We start from the raw sequence: 22,453 nt of genomic DNA, 5'->3' as shown, positions 1-22,453 counted from the left end.
ACTCTGGGCAGCTTATAAGGCCTGGTGTGATTTTTTTGTTTACGCAAGTATGGCCTAAAAGGAACAAATCCATAGCCCGGAGACTGTTACCATTCGAATCCTTTTGCATACATTTTTCAAATGATAATTCACTCTACCCACCCTCCATCCACGCCCCCCAAGGCTGGTGTATTGAAAAAAAACCACCTTATATGGTAATAGTGTTACCACACCGTCAGCTGGCCTTTTTAGGGACTCTGTTTAAAGAAGATCCGCCTCAGGGGTTTTATATTGCTCTGGTGTTTCTGCCAAAGACTCCACGGCCCTCAGTCCCTGGGAGAAGGACTTCTCACACCCTCGGTGAGTACTGCCCGGCTTCTGTAGCCTCTTCCTTTCTGGGGCTGTCAGGCCTCCTGTTTATCTGTGCAACTCCAGATCTGCTTGGTTTCTGTGGCCCAGGTCAAGGCCCTTAGTGGTTGTGGTGCCTGGAACACGTTGCCGCCTGCTGGGAAAAGGCATTTCTGATCAGGGAGTGTCCTGGGGACAGGACAGCTTGGGGACTGGTATGACTCCTGTAGTCTACACCTGTCCTGTTCTCCTTGCCTTGGGTCACTGTGTCACTGCAGAAAAGCAGCTTCCCCTGGGTATTTGGGTCACAGCCAATGGTGGCCCTGGTACCCATGAGCTACCTGCATTAGAATAGGAAGGTACTTCCTTCCGTTGGCCTTAGCTGGTCTCTCTGTCCTCCAACTTGAGCTTGGCTGAGATGAGTGGAGAGTTTTCACAGTATCCGAAGGCTGTGAGGCCATTGTGGGGTGTGGAAAGTGAGACACGAGGGAGGAACAAATGCCTCATGGCTTCATGATGTTGAGGGGCTAGAAGGCAGCTAACTTGTTCTCCTCTGAGGAAGTCGCTGAGGCCCTTCCAGGGCAATTAAGCAACTTTTCCAGAAGATGCGCCCTCGCTGGTCATGGAGGCCCATGCTTTTATTCAAAGTACATGGGAGCCTAGGGCGGGTAGATTGCCCAAAGCTCAAGGCCAGCCTGGGTTACATAGTGAGTTCCAGGCCAACCTGGGCCTCAGTGTGAGACTCTGGTTCAAACAAAACAAAACATCTCACACCATCTGTGAAGTAATATGCCAAGGCCACCATCTCTGCAACAGACACACACACACACACACACACACACACACACACACACACACAGTTGGGAGAGCTCTACCACATTTGTGAGTTGCATCCAAGTGGAGCAGGTCAGGATGCTGGTACCCAGTGTTATGAGTGACCTCCATGTCCTCACCCATAACATGGGCACCCAGAAAACCTCTCAGACTGACTCAGAGTGAGGAGTAAATGTGTATAGTATAGCACCCAGTCCAATGTGGCTAGGGTCTCTCTAGCCTTGCATTCTCAAGTTTAATAAGCACTATGGAGAATGTGGCGGTGCAAGCCTACCTTCCCAGCGCTTGGGAGGTGGAGGCTAGCAGATCAGAAGTTCAAGATCACCTTTGTCTATATAGTAAGTTTAAGGCTAGCCCAGGCTTTACAAAATACTGTATCAGTATAAAATGAGATTAAAAATAGAATCACAATGGAGTATCTAAGTGTACGAACAGGGGAAGCCCAGAAGAAGCTCCTGGTTAAGCTACAAGCAGGGAGGGCTTCCTGGGGAAGAATATCTGAGCTGAGCTCCAGAGAAGGACAGTCCTGGAGGGGAGGAGGGAGGAAGCATGGTGGTCTTTGGGACAGCAAAGGACTCAGCTCCACTCCATTTAGATTTCACGGCTAAAAGCAGGCCCAGTAACTTTAGAAGGGTGGGTAGGTCAGTTGTTTGGTTTCCAGATGCTAAATTAAAGGCCTGAACAGTGGGCACCATGGAAGAAGTCAAGCCTAAAGGATAACAGCCAGAGATGTATACCGCCAGAGATGTATACCGCGGAAGGACTGGTCTGGAGGGCGAAAGGACTGGGCACAGGGCAGAAGTGCCACCACCTGTGTGGTGGTGTGGAGGCAGAATCCAAAAGGGCTATGATTGGTTAGGAAGGAAGAGAGAGTACAAGGTGCCGGCTCTGGGTTCTGGGGTGGGTGGCATACCTCTCTGGGTATAGCTCCAGCTAGAAGCTAATGTTGTCAGCCAGCTTGACGGTACCGGGTTGGGATACCTTGGACTGCACACACCTCACACAGCTCATTCGGCAGGTCTGGAGCTCAGGGGAAGGGTCTGGTCAAGAGCTGAGCTGGGACCCTGGGTGGGAGGCTGGGCGAAGACCAGAAGAGTGGGTGATATGGGTAGAATCTTGAGGAACAGAAAAAATGAGGAACCACCTTGCATGTGATTAGATGCCTGTAATCCCAGCACTGGGGACCGGAGGAAGGAGACTCAGGAGGTCAAGCTCATCCCAGCTACACAGGGAGTTGTTTAGGCTTTCGGCACTAAGGTCTATCATAACCACCTTCAACCCTGCAGCTATAACAAGAGCAATCGCAGACAGTGTGGGCATGAGTAGGTGTGCCTGGGTCCCAATAAAAACAATTTACAGAGGCCAGTTAGGATTCCAAAGCCTATGATTTCAGCACTCAGAGGTGGAGGCAGAAGAGCAGGAGTTCAAGGCTGTCCTCAGCTACAGAGTGATCTCAGAGCCAGCTTATCTCGAGAATAAAATAAATACATACACTAAAACTGAATCATACATAATTTTCACAGGTCATGAACTATTAGTCTTCTACCATTTTTAAAAAGAAAATACGTTTTTTTTTCTTCTTTTTGGCTTTTTGAGACAAAGTTTCTCTATGTAGCTCTGGTTGACCTAGAACTTGCTCTGTAGCCCAGGCTGGCCTCAGACTCACAGAGATCCACCTGCTTCTGCCTCCCGAGTGCTGGGAGTAAAAGTGTGCACCACCACACCTGGTTAAATATGCTTTTTAAAAACTTTTTATTTGTGGGTGTGTTGTGTACAGGTGTGTGTGCAGGTATGTGTGTGTGCAGGTGTGTGTGTGTACAGGTGTGTGTGCAGATGTGTGTGCGTGCAGGTGTATGTGTGTATGTGCAGGTGTGTGTGTGTGCAGGTGTGTGTGGTGTGTGTGCAGGTGTGTGTGTGTGCATGCAGGTGTGTGTGTGTAGGTGTGTGTGGTGTGTGTGCAGGTATGTGTGTGTGTACAGGTGTGTGTGTGTGCAGGTGTGTGTGTGTAGGTGTATGTGTGTATGTGTGTGTGCAGGTGTGTGTGTGTGTGTGTGTGCAGGTGTGTGTGTGTGCAGGTGTGTGTGCATGTGCCCTTGTCCACATGGGTGTCTGTGGTGGCTATCAGCTGACATTGGGTGTCCTCCTTACCACTCTCCGTCTTATTTTTGAGGCTGGATCTCTCACTGAACCTGGAGCTCACTGACTCAACTAGCTTGGCCAACTGGCCAGTAAGCTCTGCTCTGGTGGTTCTTCTATCTGCATCTGCCCAGAACTGGGATGGCAGAGGAGCCAGCAGTGACCCCTGGACTTTCTGTGGAGCAGGGATCTGAACTCAGGTCCTCACACTTGCACAGCAAGTGCTTTGCCCACTGAGCCATCTACCAAGCCTGTCTTCAACCGCTTAAAAACCGTAAAAACCATCAACATTCAGTCTATAGGAAAGTAGGCCAGAGTTTGCCTATCCTGGGTTACAAATCTGGGCAACGCTTTCACATCCCTGTGATTGTTTAACCCATCTTCTTCCTTTCAAAGTATTTTTAGGGTTTTTCTTTTTAGGTTTATTTATTTTATTTTATGCATATGAGTGTTCGCCTGCATGTATGTATGTATACCATGTGCATGCCTGGTGTCCTCAAAGGTCAGAAGAAGGCGTCAGATCCTCTGAAACTGCAGTTATAGATGATTGCGAGCCTCTGTGTGGGTGCTGGGAACTGAACTCAGGTCCCCTGTAAGAACAGCAAGTGCTCTTTACCACTGGACCAGCTCTCCAGGCCCTAGTCTTTTCCTTGTGAGATGGATGTTCTCATTTCAATTTTGTAGTGGAAGAAACTGGGAGCCGGGGAGGGAAATGGGAGGGACTGTGGGGAGAGGGTTCCAGGAAGAATAAAGGGGCACTGAACGAGAGATGAGCCCCCAGGGCCAACCCAGCCCCTTTGCAGTGCCAGAGATGCCTTCGGGGCCTCTAGCTCTCTTAGCCTTCAGTGCCCTACCTCATCTCTGGCTCTGCCACAGAAAAATGTTTCTGGGGTTGGAGAGATGACTCAGTGGTTGAAGACACTGGCTGCTCTTGCAGAGGATCCAGGTTCAGTTCCCGGTACCCACACGGTGGCTCCCAACCCTCTGTAACTCCAGTTTCAGGGGTTCTGATGCCTTCTTCTGACATCAGTAGGCACTGTTCACATCTGGTACACATCCATACATGCAGGCAAAACACTCACATAAACATAAATAAATCAGAAGACAAATTTTCAAAAGGGAAAGTGACTCTAAGTCCCTGAAATACTCTGGTGGGAACTGGTGACAATTTGAAGTTGCTCAGTGGATGATGCCTCAGTGGCCATGCAACCTGAAAAAGAAAGTGCAAGCCTGTGATTCTTTGCGGGGCTGAGTTGGGGGGGGGGGGGGGGGACTCAGTGAAACCAGAGAGGAGATGAAAGAGTCATTGAAAAGCCAAAGACCCTGGGCGGTGGTGGTACACGCCTTTAATCCCGGCACTCAGGAGGCAGCGCCAGGTGTATCTCTGTGAGTTCGAGGCCAGCTTGGTCTACAAAGCGAGTTCCAGGACAGCCAGGACTGTTACACAGAGAAATCCTGTCAAAAAAAAAAAAATGAAACAAACAAAAAACAAAAAAACAAAGAAAAGAAAAGTCAAATGGGAGTCACCCTGGGATGTAGCTCTGTCAGCAGAGTGCTTACCCAAGCATGCACAAAGTTCTGGGGTTTGATCCCCAGCATTGCATAAGTGTAAGTACTAAGTATCTTTAATCTAGTACTGGCTGGTAGAAGGATCAGAAGTTCAAGGTTATCCTTGACTACACTGGGAGTTCAAGGCCAGCCTAGGGTACATGAAATCCTGTCAAAAGAAGGAGGGGTTTGGGAGAGGCACCCAAGAGAAACTGGGCTTGAGGCAAAACGCCTATAATCCCAGCATTTGAGAAACTAAGACAGGAGTGTTGCTGTGAGTTAAAAGAGGCTACCTGCAGTAGACAAAGAACTCTGACTCAAAACAACTAAAGCAAAATTAAAAAGGGGAAAAGCCATAGGCACCTGAAGTCTGAATAAATCCCCCGAAAAGAAGTGTGGTTCCCGTCCTCCTGGTCTCCTGGCTCTTCAGGCCGGTTTTCCCTCAGGAGGATATTCACTATGTCAGTGCAGCTGAGGACTAGCTAGGGGAGAGAGAGCCAAGTGCTTGAGATCCCAGGAACAGAGCAGACAGGTCTGGGAGGGGACCCACTATGTCAACGTTTATTGAGCACCTCCTGTGTACCAGACATTGAGTTGTGTGTTAGGGTAAACCTGGTCCTGGTGTAGAAAGAGCTCAGAGGACGCCCAGGGAGAAGAAACAGGGCCCCTTTGTGTGCTCCTGGAAGGCAGGGGAAAGAAAACTGCCATACAAGGAAAAGTTCTGACCGTCTCTCGGCCATGGCAAGGACAACACAACACAGGCTCTGGCACTGTCCACACCTGGCCTGGATCAATGCCTGGCCTGGCTGCTCCCTTTGTTCTGGCTAGGAGGTCTCTAGCTGAGTTCTTTAACTTTTCTGAGTCTTGATGTGCAAGTCAATAGAATGGGATTTAAAAATATATTGTCTCAGGGAAATTTTGAAGTTTAACTAGATGATACTATAAATTGTAAAATTGAGGTAAAATTTTTAAAATATTTATTTTTATTTTATGCATACGGGTGTTTTGCCTGCATGCATGCCTCTTGCACCATGTGCATGCATTCTCTCAGGAGCTCAGAAGAGGGTATTAGATCCCCTGGAACTGCAGTTACGGATGGTTATAGATGCAGAGAACTGAACCTGAGTCCTTTGTAAGAGCAGCAAGTGCTCTTAACCACTGAGCCACTTCTCCAGTCCCAAAACCTTTTTTAAAATTAAAAATACATTTTGCCAGACATGGTGGCTTATACCTGTAATCTCAGCACTTGGGAAGTAGAGACAAGAGAATTGCCCAAAGTTTGGGCCAGCATACAGAGCTATCCTGCCTCAAGATATATATATTATATAAAAACACATGCTGTGTCACCCAACTTGGAAGCACTGGCTGAAGTGTGATGGGAGTAACTTGGTACCTTTCTCATTACATCACATACTTTGCTTTCTCCATTGGGTGGTAGGGTGGAGGGTTCTAGCAATTCAGAGCCAACTAACTTTTTCAGTTCTCTCTCTCTCTCTCTCTCTCTCTCTCTCTCTCTCTCTCTCTCTCTCTTTTGAGACAAGGTGTCTCTGTCTCTGTGTAGTTTTGGTGCCTGTCCTGGATCTCACTCTATAGACCAGGCTGGCCTCGAACTCACAGAGATCCACCTGGCGCCACCTCCCGAGTGCCAGGATTAAAGGTGTGCGCCACCGCCACCCGGCTCTGATTGTTCTTAATTTTATTTTATGTGTACTGGGTTTTTTCTGCATGCATTTCTGTGTGAGGGTGTTGGAACCCCTGGAACTGGAGTTACAGATAGTCTTGAGCTGCCATGCAGGTGTTAGGAATAGAACCTGGGTCCTCTAGAAGAACAGCCAGTGCTCTTAACTGCTGAGCCATCTCTCCAGCCCCTCAATTCTGATTGTTTTAAACAAAGCTATGCTCACAGAATGGCTCACTGGGTAAAGCATTTGCTGCCCAAGCCTGATGGCCTGAGTTCAATCCTCAGCACTCAGGTAAAGGTGGAAGCTCCATAGTTTCCTGAGCTCCACCTCATGCCAAGGAGCATGTGCCCTCACACACACCCCATACACACACACTCTACACACATACAATAATGTATTTTCTAGTTGCTATTTTATTTTATGTGTGAGAGTGTTCTACCTGCACATACCACATTCATACCTGGTTCTCAGGAGGCCAGAGAGAGCATCAGATTCCCTGGAACTGGAGTTACAGTTGATTGTGAGCCACAGTGTAGGTGCTGGGAATCAAACCCAGGTCCTCCACAAGAGCAGCCTGGGCTCTTAACCTCTGAGCCATCCTTCCAGCCCCAGTGTTAATAAACTTCTGCCCTGACTCTGTCTAGCCTTCATGATCTCCTGATCAAAATCCCAAAACATAATCTCTTTGCCTGGCTCATGATCTTCACTGCCTGGCTTCAGCACAAGGCTGTTTGGGATCAGTCACAGCTGTCTGGAGCACTTCTCTCCTCCCATCCATAAGAGGGCTAGCTGCAATCCGGGCGGTGGTGGCGCACGCCTTTAATCCCAGCACTCGGGAGGCAGAGGCAGGCGGATTTCTGTGAGTTCGAGGCCAGCCTGGGCTACCAAGTGAGTCCCAGGAAAGGAGCAAAGCTACACAGAGAAACCCTGTCTCGAAAAAGAAAAAAAAAAAAAAAAAAAAAAAAAAGAGGGCTAGCTGTGGTCACACACACCAAATGACATGTTAGAGCCCCTCCTTCCCAGATAGTTTCTCTATTCCTTGTTCTATGCCTCTCTTTTGCATGAAATTGTCTAATAAATAAATTGTTAAGAGATAGAGAGGGAAGGAGGGAGAAAGGGAGGTTTTGTCTCCTGACGTACACACACATGCACATACATGGACACATAGCTGCACACACACACACACACACACACACACACACACACACACACTTGGTATGTTTGTATATGTGTGTGTGTGTGTGTGTGTGTGTGTGTGTGTGTGTGTGTGTGCTAGGCGGAAGGTGGCTTTATTTGTCAGGGAGGCTGGGCGTCTTTCGTTGGGACGGTTTTGCTTCCCCTCCTTGTCAACCGTCTTCTCAAAGTCTTTCTTTTTCTTTTCGGCTGTCTGCTTTCCGGTTTGTGAGAGGTCTTTCTTCTTGTAAATACTAATCCTGCCTCAGGTATATCGTAAAACTTCTCAACCTATTTAACAGCTGGTAAGTGCTCTCACGTTTCTCTCCACTGAATGAAAGTTGTATGGCTATTTCATCTTTAAAATCAAGTGTAGTAAACTGGGCACTGTGGCGCACACCTTTAATCCCAGCACTTAGGAGGCAGAGCCAGGCCGATCTCTGTGAGTTTGAGACCACCGTGGTCTACATAGTGAGTTCCAGGCCAGTCAAGGCTACACAGTGAGACCTCAGGAATGGAGAGATGGCCTAGTGGTTAAGAGGACTTGCTGCTTTTGCAGAGGACCTGAGTTCTGTTCCCAGCTCCCATATAACAGCTCATAACCATTCTGAACTCCAATTCTAGGGGATCCGAAACCCTCTTCTGGTCTTCACAGACACACGCATGGTGCACATAGTGAGATCCTATCTCAAAAACTAAAATTAAATAAATAAAAATAAAATGTATTTCTTGGCTGATTGCCATACCACACAACCACAGACAAGGGCCTTTAAGGACAGAAATTTGTTTTCTGACAATCCTGGACCCTAGGAGTCTGAGGGTCAAGATGTCATCAGGGTTGGCTTCTCCTCAGGACCCTCCCCTGGCTTATAGATGGCTGCCTTCTGGCCATGTCTTCACATAGTCCACACTCTCCATATATCTATATTCTAATTTTCTTTTCTTACACAGATACTACCCTATGAGAGCAGCCATATTGGAGCCCAGCCATGCTGGATTTATAACCTCATTCTAAACTCAATTTCCCTCTGTAAAGACCTGGCTCTAAATCCAGTCATATTTTGAGGTGTGAGGATATTGGTGTACATTCCATATATAAATTTAGGGTAGCATAATTCAGTGCTTAGCAGCTGAAGGGAGGTAAGAGCCACAGCTTCGAGAAACAAGAAAGCCAAACCTATGTCTGTCTTTCCTAGAACAGGACCCCAGTTGCTCAGACTCCAGAGCCACAAAGACCGCCGTCTCCTGTACTACCTGACAAGTGGCTAACTGTTCCCTTCTCTTGCAACCCAAAGGTGCTCCAGCCCCCAGCTCACTCAGCAACACCCACCATGTGTGAAGAAGAGACCACCGCCCTCGTGTGTGACAATGGCTCTGGCCTGTGCAAGGCAGGCTTTGCCGGAGATGATGCCCCCAGGGCTGTCTTCCCCTCCATTGTGGGCCGCCCTCGCCACCAGGTGCGTTCCCTCTGGGTCCAAGACTGAGCCACCGGGAGTGAGCCCCAGCCCCATAGCACCTGCACTGAAAGAACTATCCTGAGCGCTCTCTCTCTCTCTCTCTCTCTCTCTCTCTCTCTCTCTTTGCAGAGAGTATAAATAAGATAAGGGGATACATACATCTATGGGCTTTGTTCTCTCTCAGAAAACCACATAGTCTTCTGTGAGAGAAAAGGATCAGCCCATGAGAAATCCCCCACCTCCTCTTCCTGTCTCTGCCCACCTTCGTTTCCTGCTTCCTTTCCTCATCTCTTTCCTTTCCAGGGACATCCCAGTGACTGAATCTCTTGTGTGTGGACCCCTAAGCCAATTCACTTTTCTCTCCTTTTCTTTCACGTCACAGGGTGTAATGGTGGGAATGGGCCAGAAAGACAGCTATGTGGGGGACGAGGCTCAGAGCAAACGTGGGATCCTAACCCTCAAATACCCCATCGAACACGGCATCATCACCAACTGGGATGACATGGAAAAGGTATCTGAAGCCCCCAATGTGGTTATTTCAGTGGTGACATCTCCTCTTGACTCTCCTATCCTGCAGTCTCCTGGGGAATGCTTCCCACAGCTTTCCTCCTTCCCTTTCCATTCCCTAGATGACTTCCAGCCTGAGCCCCCAACCTCTCCCCCTGGACCATGGCAATGGCTTCCCGCAGTTTCCCTTTTCCTGTGCCCTTATTCATCCATACACTTCTCCTTATTCCTAATTCTTCGTAGCACCCTTTGAGGATCCGGTCATACCTAATTTCCAGCTTCTGCCTCTCCTGCATGACTCCATCTGGCTAGGCACAGGCCCTTGTTTAAAATGTCGAACATCTCAGCTGGGGCTGAGAGATGGCTCAGCTGTTAAGAGCACTTGATGCTCCCGTAGAGGACCCACATCAGGCAGCTCACAGCTCTCTGCAGTCCAGCTCTCTCTCCTATTTCTTTGCCCTGACATACGTTCAGCTAAGGGCAATGCTCATATAGTATTCGCCAATGAAAAACTTTAGTACTAAGCTAGGAGTTTCTGGAAGTTTTTTGTTGTTTTGTATAAGAAAATGCAGAAGGCGGGGCAATGATGACATCACAAGTAGAAAAGTCACCTCTCTAGTGTTCTTCTAGATACAGCCAACCATTGTCTCCGAATCCCTGCTTCAGCTATGACTGTTTTCTAAAATGTAACAGAGAGCTTCCTGAGCAGGTGGCAATGGGGGCTGAATGGTTGATTTGTAGTATGTAATCCACTTAGTTCCTTTGCATCTTCAGGTGTGAACTAGCCTTCAGATATGTCAAAGCCTTCTCATTCCAGAGAGGGGCAGGCAAGGCACTGGAGTGAACAGCAAAGAAACGTGTGTACAAACCGTACACCAGCCTTAGTATCTTCATTTCTGAGCTGGAGATTAAAAAACAAACAACTTTCCTGTGAGGTGCAGTGGTTCATGCCTATAATCCCAGAGCTTGGGAGGCTGAGGCAGGAGGATTGCCACCTTGTTGTGAATTCAATGCCAGTCTGGGTCACAGAATGAGATCCCATCTCAGATCAAGCAACATCATTTTCCACTAGAGGGCTTTGGCAATGAAATTAGACACTGATTTATTGTGATCCCAACATATGGATTGGAGTTTTAGAAATGACACTCATTATTTACACACATCTCTGAATACTTAATTTGAAAACATAAGAAACAAAATATTTTCTCACAGTAGGGACAGTGCATGAACTCTTTAGAGAAAGCCCTAGGTATATATTATGCATCTTAAAAGAAAAGCTGAATAGGAATCAGATGGATTGTTCTGAAATAACCACTTAGTTATTCAGGGATGCAGAATCTTACATCATACCATTTCTCTGAAATATCAACTGAACCTAAAAAAGTTAAATATAAAAACTCAAAGACTGCAGATACAGTAAGGTGGATGTAAACATTTAGTCAGCTTTCTGGTGAAAGTAGTCATAGGAGAAAAAATATATAGGTTTGATTTCCTAAAAGTCATAACTTCTAGTGTATATGTCCAAAAAATAAAAATCTGAAAGTCAAACAACATATTGAAAAATATTACAGCAAGCATACTGAAAGATCATTAGACAGGCAGCAGAGATTTATCATTAAAATACAAAGTGCTAGTGTTGGAGAGGTGACTCGGCAGGTAAGAGCATGGCTGCTCTCACAGAGGACCTGCATTTGGCACCCAGCACCCCATCAGGTGCCTTAGAGCCACCTGTAACTCCAGCACCAGGGCATCCAATGCCATCTTCTGGCCTCTGAGGACACCTATACTCATGTGCATCACACACACACACACATACACACACACACACACACACACACAAATACACATAATTTTAAAAATCCCCTTTCTAAGAAAAGAAAATTACCCTCTTAAAAAAAAAAAAGATCCACACTTTGAAATAAAATAAAAGCAACCAAGTGTAGTGACACACACTTTTTTTTTTTTTTTTTTGGTTTTTCGAGACAGGGTTTCTCTGTGTAGCCTCCTGAGTGCTGGGATTAAAGGTGTGCGCCACCACTGCCCGGCGACACACGCTTTTAATCCCAGCCCTGGGGAGGCAGCAGGCAGATCTCTGAGAGTTTGAAGCCAGTCTGGTCTACAGAGCAAGTTCCAGGTAAGTCAGCGTACATAGAAAGACACTGTCTCAAAAATATTTAATTAATTAATTAAAAACAAATTTCAACATGTAATGATAATAATAATAATAACAACAATAATAACAATAACAATAATGGATATGAAATGAATAAGAAATAATAGCCAGGTGGTGGTGGTGCATACCTTTATTTAATCCCAGTGCTTGGGAAGCAGAGGCAAGCAGATTTCTGTGAATTTGAGGCCAGCCTGGTCTACAGAGCAAGTTTCCAGAACAGTCAGAGCTGTTACAAAGAGAAACCCTGTCTCAAACCCCCCCCAAAAAAGGGGAAAAGGGAAGGAAGTAAATTACAAATAACATAAAGACAAGAGTCACAAGGGAAAGATGTCAAAATGTTAACTATAAACAACAGATGGGATGAAGATATTTTCCAAATTTTTTGATTTGGCAACATTCCTAAATGGAGTCCAGTGCTTGGCCCACTCCTAATGGTGCTGATTGGCAGGTCTGGGCAGAGCTAAGCCCAGGGGAGGCTGAGCCAGAGCAACTGTGGAAAGTTTAGTTTTTTAATTTATTTATTTTAATGTGCGTTGGCATTTTTGCCATGGGTGTCGGTGAAACTGGCATTACGGACAGTTGTGAGCTGCCATGTAGGTGCTGGGAATTGAACTCAGGTCCATCTGGAGGAGTAGTCGGTGCTCTTAACCTCTGAGCCATCTCTCCAGCCCATGGGAAAGGTTTTCAAACCCACTCTACTCCACTGAGGCCAGTCCCCGTTCCTTATCTCTGTGAAATGTCAAAGTCCAAGGCCTCTATTAGTGGTGTCCCTGTGTCTCAGAGCCCTCTGAAGCCTTTGGGGGCCTTCTTTGCTTCCCGGCCCATCCCAGTCACCCAGATAGTGATCATTTCTCTCTCTTCCATTCATTTAGCTGCTTCTTGGCATTTCTGTCGTTTGGCCTTTCTCTCATCCAGACTAAGAAGTAGACATCATGTCCAATCATAGTGGCTCTTGTCACATTTATTAACATTCCAGCAAACCCACAAATACTGTTGTATGATTTAGCCCTGTTGCTAAAGAAACTGAGACCCCATGTCCCTGACACTGTTTGCCAAACCCCTCTAAGGCAAAGCCCCTCATCTGATCATCTTGAAGCACTGGATAAGGAGCTAGTCATGGGCTCAGGAAACTTCCTCTATGGCGGGGATTCTTGTCTAGGATAGGTTTGCATGTGTGGGCACACACACGCACGTGCTTACACACACACACACACACAACACACACACACACACACACACACACGGACAGGTGGATGGATGAACGGACAGACAGAAAGACAGATGCGTGGTTATGTCTGGAGATAGAACCAAATTTGTGCTAGAGCCAATAGGTGCTCTCCAGTGAGGAGACTAGGAATGCCACTAAACCTCCCATGATGCACAGGTCTGTCCCACACAGCACTGACTGAGCCAATCTAAGATGACGGAGTGCTGACGTAGAGAGGCCCTGCTCAAAGCACCAGCCCGGTCATTAGTAAACACTGAGTACTGGGTCCACGTATATGTATCAGGATCACAGCAGGAGGCAGTATACACTTTTGATGAGGCTGACAAAATGAATACTTACAGGGATGTGAGCAAGATGAAGGCAACCAGAGAAGGATGAGTACTAGTTACCACAGGAGCTCTTGTGATCTCAAGAGTCCCCTGCAGAAACTTTGAGTGGGTAGACAGTGTCCTTGGAACGCAGCAAGACCTGGGGTGCTGAAAGAGGGTCCATCAGCTGAAGGGTGTTTATGGTAGGCCACACCACAGCAACGCCCTGGCTTTTCTCTCTTCCCACTGTCCAACCTCTTGCCAATATCACTCATCAGCCAAACACAACCAGGAGCCTGAAAGCAATAAGTGCAGCCTGCCTCCTCGAAGGCACAAAGCAACAGGAGGAAGTGTGAGGAGGGAGGAAGAGGGAGGGTCAAATGGTAGACATGAGCACACACATTGGCTCTCTGTCTGGCATGCTGGGGGGGAAGGAACAGATTCTCTCCACGTCCATCAGAGATTCCCCGGGGATGAGAAGTCTCTCCAGATTCACTGTCCCGTGTAGCTCTTGGCTGTCCTCCTCCAGTACGCACGGGCCAGTCAGATTTTGTTCATGGCCCTGGTCTGAAGTCTGCTGGGCTTCTCTGGCTTTTGTCTCAACTAGATCTGGCACCACTCCTTCTACAATGAGCTACGGGTAGCCCCAGAAGAGCACCCAACCCTGCTCACAGAGGCCCCCCTGAACCCCAAGGCCAACAGGGAGAAGATGACCCAGGTAAGAGCACTGTGCACAGGGAAGCAGCCTGGCCAGGTCCTTCTTCCCCATCAGGTACCCACGCAGCCAAATGTCTTTACAGACGCCCTGTACGTGTGGGCCGCCAAGGCGAGTCCCGGGGGAAGTGGGATAAAGAAGGACCACTGAGTTGGCCTAGTTCTTGCCCTTGAGAAGATTGCAGAGCATCCTGTAGGCCGGGAGGTGCTGTGATGTTTGCGAGACAGTCCTTTCCTCCTTGCTGTCCTTGCAGATCATGTTCGAAACCTTCAATGTCCCTGCCATGTATGTCGCCATTCAAGCTGTACTCTCCCTCTACGCATCTGGCCGCACCACAGGTCGGTAGAGTTTTGGCTCCAGGCTTCCTTCACAGTCCTGAAAATGACCTGTGGTGGTCATACTTTTGGTTTTTGAATGACAGCGTCTGCAGCGAGTTTATAGCAAGCCAAAGAAAAAGAATAAGTAGCAAGAGACGGATGATAAATCCATAGATAGCAGAACATCATGAGATTGGTTACTCAAAACATCCAGTAGAAGTCAGCTGGGGATGCCCCACTGAGGCTGTAGCTGGAGTTTCCAGTAGAGAGTCCTGGGCAGGGAGAGTGTCCCCTCCAAGGAAAAGAACAAATAACAGCAGATAGGTGATGTCATCGAACTGGGGACTTACAAATATCCAACCGAAACTGACTGGGGAGCTGAGGCAGTCAGCCACAGTGCCTGACTGAGTTTCTCTCCATGGCTGAACTTGTGGCTCCCCTTTCCCATTACAGGCACTTTTTATACCATGGACTAAACAGTAGTAACCTTTGTTGGAAATGGTTTAGCTTCTGGTTGTTCACACTTACTTTAATCTTTCTTCCCTCCCCGCCACAGAGTCAGGGGGCCGGCCTATCCACAGACAGGGCCTTGGAGGGCACTTTGAGGCACACTTGGGTCTGAAATGGAGGTGGGGACAACTCCATTTCCAGAGCCAGTGTCCCAGTGAGCTCAAACAGCATATGACAATTTACCAATACGATGTGCATTACTGCAGGGGAAGCAGAGTCAAGCTGGACTCCTACAAAGGCTCATGCTTAGAACAAGAGGAACAGCAGTGTCCAGGGAAGTAACAACTCAGAGTGCCCATGGAGCAAACTGGGTGTGAACCTGCTTGTATAGTTGGAAAGAATTTACATAAACAAGCTATAATTGATACATGAATTGATAATGTGTACAAGGGCTGTTTCCTTATTATCGTCATGCCAGGGGCTTATCCCCACACCTTCATAGCAATGACTTTGCATATAGTATGTGCCTGGATATAGAAGGATGCCCAGGAATCAGAGAATCCGTGATCCTCAACAGGGACTTGAGCACCATCATAAATGCTTTTTAAAATGTATTCTTTCAGCCAGGCAGTGGTGATGCACACCTTTAATCCCAGCACTCTGGAGACAGAGCCAGGTGGATCTCTGTGAGTTCAAGGCCAGCCTGGTCTACAGAGTGAGATCCAGGACAAGCACCAAAACTACACAGAGAAAGCCTGTCTTTAAAAAAATGTATTCTTTCATATGTTTGCTGCTTACCTGAGCATTCATCCTTCCAGGGGTTTTCACAAAGCCTGTATCAAACAATAGGCATACTTGGCTGCAGAAATGGCTCAGCAGTTCGGAGCACATACTGCTTTTGCAGAGGACCTAAGTTCATTTCCCAGCACTCACATTAGGCAGCTCCAATTCCAGGAGAGTGTGTAGTCTAAAAATAACAAATAACAGAATGTGGAGTCCAGACTTAGAGTAAATTGACAAGTGTCCATTTTCATGTATGTATTTCAAGGAATCCAAGAAATTGAGACGTAATACTTGCCTTCTAGAACCCAATCTTCTCATTTAGGAGAAGGAAACACACACACACACACACACACACACACACACACACACACACACACACACACACATGACTGAGAATTCTCATGGTGGGTGAATTTTCTTAACTACTGAAGGAAAATATGATAATGAAGATCACTCAGTAACAGACTCCAGAAACAGATGAAAGATGGAAATGAGGTTTGTCTTCCCTGTCCACAGGCATCGTTCTGGATTCAGGGGATGGCGTGACCCACAATGTCCCCATCTATGAGGGCTACGCACTGCCCCATGCTATCATGCGTCTAGACCTGGCTGGACGGGACCTCACGGACTACCTCATGAAGATCCTCACAGAAAGAGGCTATTCCTTTGTGACCACAGGTACCCACCCCTTTCCTCATTCAGACTTGAGCTCAAACCCAGTCTCATCTAGTACCAGAAGTTCTCAGGAATGATGAGAATTCTGTGGCTCTGACCTCAAGCTGTATTGGGGTGAACTGGGAAGCCCTGCAGTGTTAAGACAGCCTCACTGGAGGATGAAGGTTCCCCAGAGAGATGCTCTGGGGAGGAGGACAAGGCTTACAGCTAGCTTCCTTCTGCAGTGCCCTGCCAAGTCCTGCTTGAGAATCAAGCCTTTTTGAGGGATGGGACATTTAACTCAGCATGGAAGAGAGCCTTGACTCTCTTTGGGGGCAGCTCTGTCCTCTTCCTAAGGCTGGATTCAAAGTAGACTAAGAGTTTCCTGGAGAGTACATGATACAGCCGAGCTCAGAGAGCCCAGTGACCACTTTACCATTTCTACACTCTCCAGCTGAGAGAGAAATTGTACGAGACATCAAGGAGAAGCTGTGCTATGTGGCCTTGGATTTTGAGAATGAGATGGCCACAGCGGCCTCATCTTCCTCCCTGGAGAAGAGCTACGAGTTGCCTGATGGGCAGGTCATCACTATTGGCAATGAGCGCTTCCGCTGCCCTGAGACCCTCTTCCAGCCTTCCTTCATTGGTGAGGTGCTGCCTGTGGGCCTGCTCGTCACTCAGAGGCAGGGTGGAGTACATGCTGGAGGAGCACAGGATAGAGAGTGCAGGGTGAGGGCTGCAGGAGAGAGGGTGCAGGGTGAGGGTGCAGGGTAGAGGGTGCAGGGTAGAGGGTGCAGGGTGAGGGCTGCAGGAGAGAGGGTGCAGGGTGAGGGTGCAGGGTAGAGGGTGCAGGGTAGAGGGTGCAGGGTGAGGGCTGCAGGAGAGAGGGTGCAGGGTGAGGGCTGCAGGAGAGAGGGTGCAGGGTGAGGGCTGCAGGGGAGAGGGTTCAGGGTGAGGGTGCAGGGTAGAGGGTGCAGGGTGAGGGCTGCAGGGTAGAGGTTGCAGGGTAGAGGTTGCAGGGTAGAGGGTGCAGGGGAGAGGGTGCAGAGTGAGGGCTGCACGGTAGAGGGTGCAGGGTGAGGGCTGCAGGGTGAGGGTGCAGGGTGAGGGCTGCAGGGTAGAGGGTGCAGGATGAGAGCTGCAGGGTGAGGGTGCAGGGTGAGGGCTGCAGGGTAGAGGGTGCAGGGTGAGGGTGCAGGGTGAGGGCTGCAGGAGAGAGGGTGCAGGGTAGAGGGTGCAGGGTGAGAGCTGCAGGGGAGAGGGTGCAGGGTGAGGGCTGCAGGGTAGAGGGTGCAGGGTGAGGGCTGCAGGGTAGAGGGTGCAGGGTAGAGGGTGCAGGTTAGAGGGTGCAGGGGAGAGGGTGCAGGGTGAGGGCTGCAGGGTAGAGGGTGCAGGGTGAGAGCTGCAGGGTGAGGGTGCAGGGTGAGGGCTGCAGGGTAGAGGGTGCAGGGTGAGAGCTGCAGGAGAGAGGGTGCAGGGTAGAGGGTGCAGGGTGAGAGCTGCAGGGTGAGGGCTGCAGGGTAGAGGGTGCAGGGTGAGGGCTGCAGGGTAGAGGGTGCAGGGTAGAGGGTGCAGGTTAGAGGGTGCAGGGGAGAGGGTGCAGGGTGAGGGCTGCAGGGTAGAGGGTGCAGGGTGAGAGCTGCAGGGTGAGGGTGCAGGGTGAGGGCTGCAGGGTAGAGGGTGCAGGGTGAGAGCTGCAGGAGAGAGGGTGCAGGGTAGAGGGTGCAGGGTGAGAGCTGCAGGGTGAGGGCTGCAGGGTAGAGGGTGCAGGGTGAGGGTGCAGGGTGAGGGTGCAGGGTGAGAGCTGCAGGGTGAGGGCTGCAGGAGAGAGGGTGCAGGGTGAGGGCTGCAGGGTAGAGGGTGCAGGGTGAGGGTGCAGGGGAGAGGGTGCAGGGTGAGGGTGCAGGGTAGAGGGTGCAGGGTGAGGGTGCAGGGGAGAGGGTGAAGGGTGAGGGTGCAGGGTAGAGGGTGCAGGGTGAGGGCTGCAGGGTGAGGGCTGCAGGGTAGAGGGTGCAGGGTGAGGGTGCAGGGGAGAGGGGTACAATGATTCGGTTCCACACTAAAGGACGAAAAGGATCTTCCTCTTGGGTAGTTTAGACCAAAAGCAGGCCTAAATTTGAATCCTCCCTGTCTGCTCCATCTGTCTAGTGTCTGTAGCCCGTGTCCTGTGTCATCTGTCTGATGTATGTATCTGGTGCCTGTCTGGTGCCAGTGCCTGGCCAAAAGCTTTGCTCTGTATTTGCTGAACAGCACAGAACACATAGCATGGGAAAGGTATGAGGAATTCTTTACAGAAATCCTTAACAGAGTTTTCTAAGGAAAAGAAGTTATTTTACTGACCCCAAATAGCCCAGAACAGCACTCAGAACCAGACACAGATGTTGTCCACCTAAATCCTCATGTTGCTTCCAACGTTTCTGGGGTGGGTTTTTTTGTTTGTTTGTTTGTTTTTGTTTTTTCTTTCTCTCTCTCTCTCTCTCTCTCTCTCTCTCTCTCTCTCTCTCTCTCTCTTTTTTCAAGACAGGGTTTCTCTGTGTAGCTTTGGTGCCTACCCTGGAACTCGCTCTGTAAACAAGGCTGGCCTCGAACTCACAGAGATCCACCTGTCTCTGCCTCCTGAGTGCTGGAATTAAAGGCGTGCGCCACCACCGCCCAGCCATGTTTATTTTCTTTAAGTTTGCTTTCAACCTATTGACTGCTTTCAGCAAATGGTTACCACAACACACACACACACACACACACACACACACACACACACACACACACACACACATGCTATTCTGCATCAGGGGCATGGAAGCATACATAGTTTAAGATTAAAGCTATACAGTCAGCTTAGGTTGTAAAAGGAGATTATGTAGGAAGTCCAAAGTATAGTAAGGTTGATTACATTGTTTTCTTAAAGCCAAAGTAAACAGGATGAGTACACTTCAGGACAGCAGATCGAGTACATAGTTTTAAATGGTCTCAATGCATATCATTAGCTTGGTAGCACGGTCTAGCGAAAGCTCACTTTCTAAAGGTAAGAGATATTTTCAGAAAAAGCTGTTCCAACAATACAGGGTGGAGGGGCCAAGGCAGACAGTTATAAGATAGAGTGCAGGGTGTGTGGATACAGAGCAGAGGGTGCAGGATGGAGGAGACGAAGTGGGAGGGTACAGGGCAGAGGAGTGGATGAGATTTGGAAAGAGAAACACCTAGAGTCACGGAAACTTTGTTACTTTTATCTGCCCTAAATTTTCCCAAGAAGGAACAGTATTTCGTAAACAAGTAAATAAAAACATAATTTTGAATAGAAGACTAAGGAAAACAAGATAAAGAAATAAACAGGATGGGGTTGGAGCGATGGCTTAGTGGTTAAGAGCATTTACTATTCTTGCAGAGGACCTAGGTTCAGTTCCCAGCACCTACACAGTGCCTCCCAACTGATTGTAACTCCAGGTCCTGGGGATCCAATACCCTCTTCTGGCCTTCATGGGCGCTTGCATGAGCATGGTGCACATAAACTCATGTGGGCACACACATACACAATTAAATGTTTTTATAAGGAAAACATGATATAGTATGAAACTAATAATGAGGTTAAAGGTCAATCCAAACCACTTCTGCATCACTTAGCATTTAGGTCACAGAGGCCTGCATTTAGACAGTGGTGCAGAGAGTGAATCTGGGATCAGACTTGATTTTTCAGTGCTAATCCTGTACCTCTCTACCTCTGAGCACTGTCATACTGAACATACCATCTCCTTCAATCTGTAGCTTTCTCATCTATAAAAATGGAGATAATTGGGCATTATAGAGAGATGGCTCACCATTTATGGGCACTAACTGATCCTTCCAGAGAGCCCAGATTCAATTCTCAGCACCTTCGTGGTTCCTAACAGCCTATAACTCTAGTTCCAGGGAATCTGACACCCTCTTCTGACCTCCACGGGCACTATATTCACATGCACAAACCCATATTCAGACACACAAATAAAACAATAAGATTAATAATAAACTTTTTAAAAACAGAAATAGTGACATGTACTTACCAGTTAGTACTATGACAAGGACTAAGAGATAATACTTAATAAGGGAAATACTTTCTTGAGGAGTGTTTAAGGGGAAAATGGGGAGTGGCTACTCATAGCTTTGGAGTTTCTCTGAAGCCATTAAAATGCTCTAGAGCTGGGTATGATAATATACCCATGTAATCCCAGTGCTTGAGCTGTGGAACTGGGAAGGTCAGGAGTTCAAGGTCATCCTCAGCTGCATAGTGAATTCAAAGCCAGCTTGTCTTAAAAAAAAACAATATTGTGGTGACAATTGCCCAGCTCTGTGAATATACTAATAACCACTGAGCTGTACACTTTAAAAGGGTTGACTTTATAGTATATGAATTACATCTCCTTAAAGGCAGGGAAAGAAGTGTGTTGTTTCAGAAATGTGCCTTGGGCAACAGTGAGAAAGGTCAGCTGAGGCCTGAAGAAGCTAAAGGCAGGGCCACGACCGGCAGAGGGGATCTAAGCTTGTGATCCAATTGACCAAGGGTCTGAACCAGGCTGCTGCAATGGGGAGGGTCCTTTGAAGAGCTCAAACTAGAGTTCTGGTGGTGTTTTGTTTGTTTTTTTTTTTTTAATTTCTTTTTTTTTTTTAAACGATTTATTTATTTATACAGTGTTCTGCCTGCATGCCTGCTGGCCAGAAGAGGGCACCAGATCTCATTACAGATGGTTATGAGCCACCATGTGGTTGCTGGGAATTGAACTCAGGACCTCTGGAAGTCCTCTTAACCTCTGAGCCATTTCTCCAGCCCTCTGGTGGTGTTTTTGTCTGGTTTTGAAACAGTGTCTCACCCTGTAACCCAGGCTAGCCTTGAATTCATTGACCCTCCCACCTCAGCCTCCCAAGTGCCTGGGATTACGAGCAGGAGCCACCATGCCCGATAGGAGCTACGTTTCTGAAGGCATGGGTATTGACTAAACTCTGTAACCTCCCCTAGGCATGGAGTCCGCTGGAATTCATGAGACAACATACAATTCCATCATGAAGTGTGACATTGACATCCGCAAGGATTTGTATGCGAACAATGTCCTCTCTGGGGGTACCACCATGTACCCCGGCATTGCTGACAGGATGCAGAAGGAGATCACAGCCCTGGCTCCCAGCACCATGAAGATCAAGGTGGGTCGGGTCTTGCCCTACTTCCCTTTCGATGTTCTACATACAAATACCTGCCTGTATGGGAGATGTCGCTGGACCTTGCCGCTTGGTGGTCTCCTGGTCTCATCATTCTCCTCCTGGGCTGCAGTCAATCACATCATGGAGGATTATGTTTGGGGCAAGGACAGGATAAAGATATGCTTAGCATGGCTCAGTCCATAACCACACGGGCATCATATGAGAAGATACTGAAAGAATTTGAGGTGATTACAATATTGAGGGAATTTGAGGGGGAAATTAGGAGGAAGGAGATAGAAAGAGAGAGCAATTGGAGTCAGAGAGATGACTCTGCCATTAAGAGCATTTACTGCTGGGTCAGTCAGGCATGGTGGTGCACACCTTTGGTCCCAGAATTTGTGAGGCAGAGGCAGGTGGATCTCTGTGAATTCCAGAATAGCCTGGTCTACAGACTGAGTTCCAGACCAGACAGGGATACACAGTGAGACGCTATCTCACAAAACAAAACAAATAAGTTTGGTTCCCAGTATTTATAATTTACAGCTTATAAGAGCTGGTGCTCTTCTGGCCTCCATGGATACTTGCGTGTGCAGACACAGAGAAAGAGACACATGCATATGGTTTTCTTCCTTCCTTCCTTCCTTCCTTCCTTTCTTTCTTTCTTTTCTTTCCTTTCCTTTTTTGGTAGAGTCTCATTATTTAGCCCAGGCTGATCTAGAATTCACTATGTAGACCAGACTAGCCTTAAACATAATGATCTGCCTGACTCTGCTACCTAAGTGCTAGAATTAGAGGTTTGTGCCACCATGTCCACCTCATACAAAAAAAAAATTTAAGAAAAGAAAGTGGTAATACTAAAGAATTATTCAACTTTAAAAATGGCTTGAAGAGAGATTTGGAAATGGCTCAGTCAGCAGGGTACTTGCCATGAGCCTGAGTCCCTGGCACCCACATACAAAAGTAGATGGAGCACATCTGTAATTCCAGCACTAGGGAAG

At 48.0% G+C, this 22,453-nt stretch overlaps 1 protein-coding gene across 1 annotated transcript in view; it reads left to right on the top strand.

Annotated features, from left to right (window-relative positions):
• Nucleotides 1–207: 207 nt before the first annotated feature.
• The window catches only part of Actg2 (actin gamma 2, smooth muscle), a 25,331-nt gene continuing 3,085 nt past the window's right edge, over nucleotides 208–22,453 (top strand). Inside the window, exons 1-8 of the mRNA XM_059258057.1 lie at nucleotides 208–339; nucleotides 8,996–9,157; nucleotides 9,540–9,668; nucleotides 13,981–14,091; nucleotides 14,342–14,426; nucleotides 16,155–16,316; nucleotides 16,747–16,938; nucleotides 21,277–21,458. Coding sequence (XP_059114040.1) covers nucleotides 9,032–9,157; nucleotides 9,540–9,668; nucleotides 13,981–14,091; nucleotides 14,342–14,426; nucleotides 16,155–16,316; nucleotides 16,747–16,938; nucleotides 21,277–21,458 — 987 coding nt within the window. The 5' untranslated portion in view covers nucleotides 208–339; nucleotides 8,996–9,031. The remainder of the gene's footprint in view (nucleotides 340–8,995; nucleotides 9,158–9,539; nucleotides 9,669–13,980; nucleotides 14,092–14,341; nucleotides 14,427–16,154; nucleotides 16,317–16,746; nucleotides 16,939–21,276; nucleotides 21,459–22,453) is intronic.

The sequence above is a fragment of the Peromyscus eremicus genome, chromosome 3 (genome assembly GCF_949786415.1).
Source record: "Peromyscus eremicus chromosome 3, PerEre_H2_v1, whole genome shotgun sequence".
NCBI lineage: Eukaryota > Metazoa > Chordata > Mammalia > Rodentia > Cricetidae > Peromyscus > Peromyscus eremicus.
This window is presented reverse-complemented; position numbering and strand designations above follow the sequence as displayed.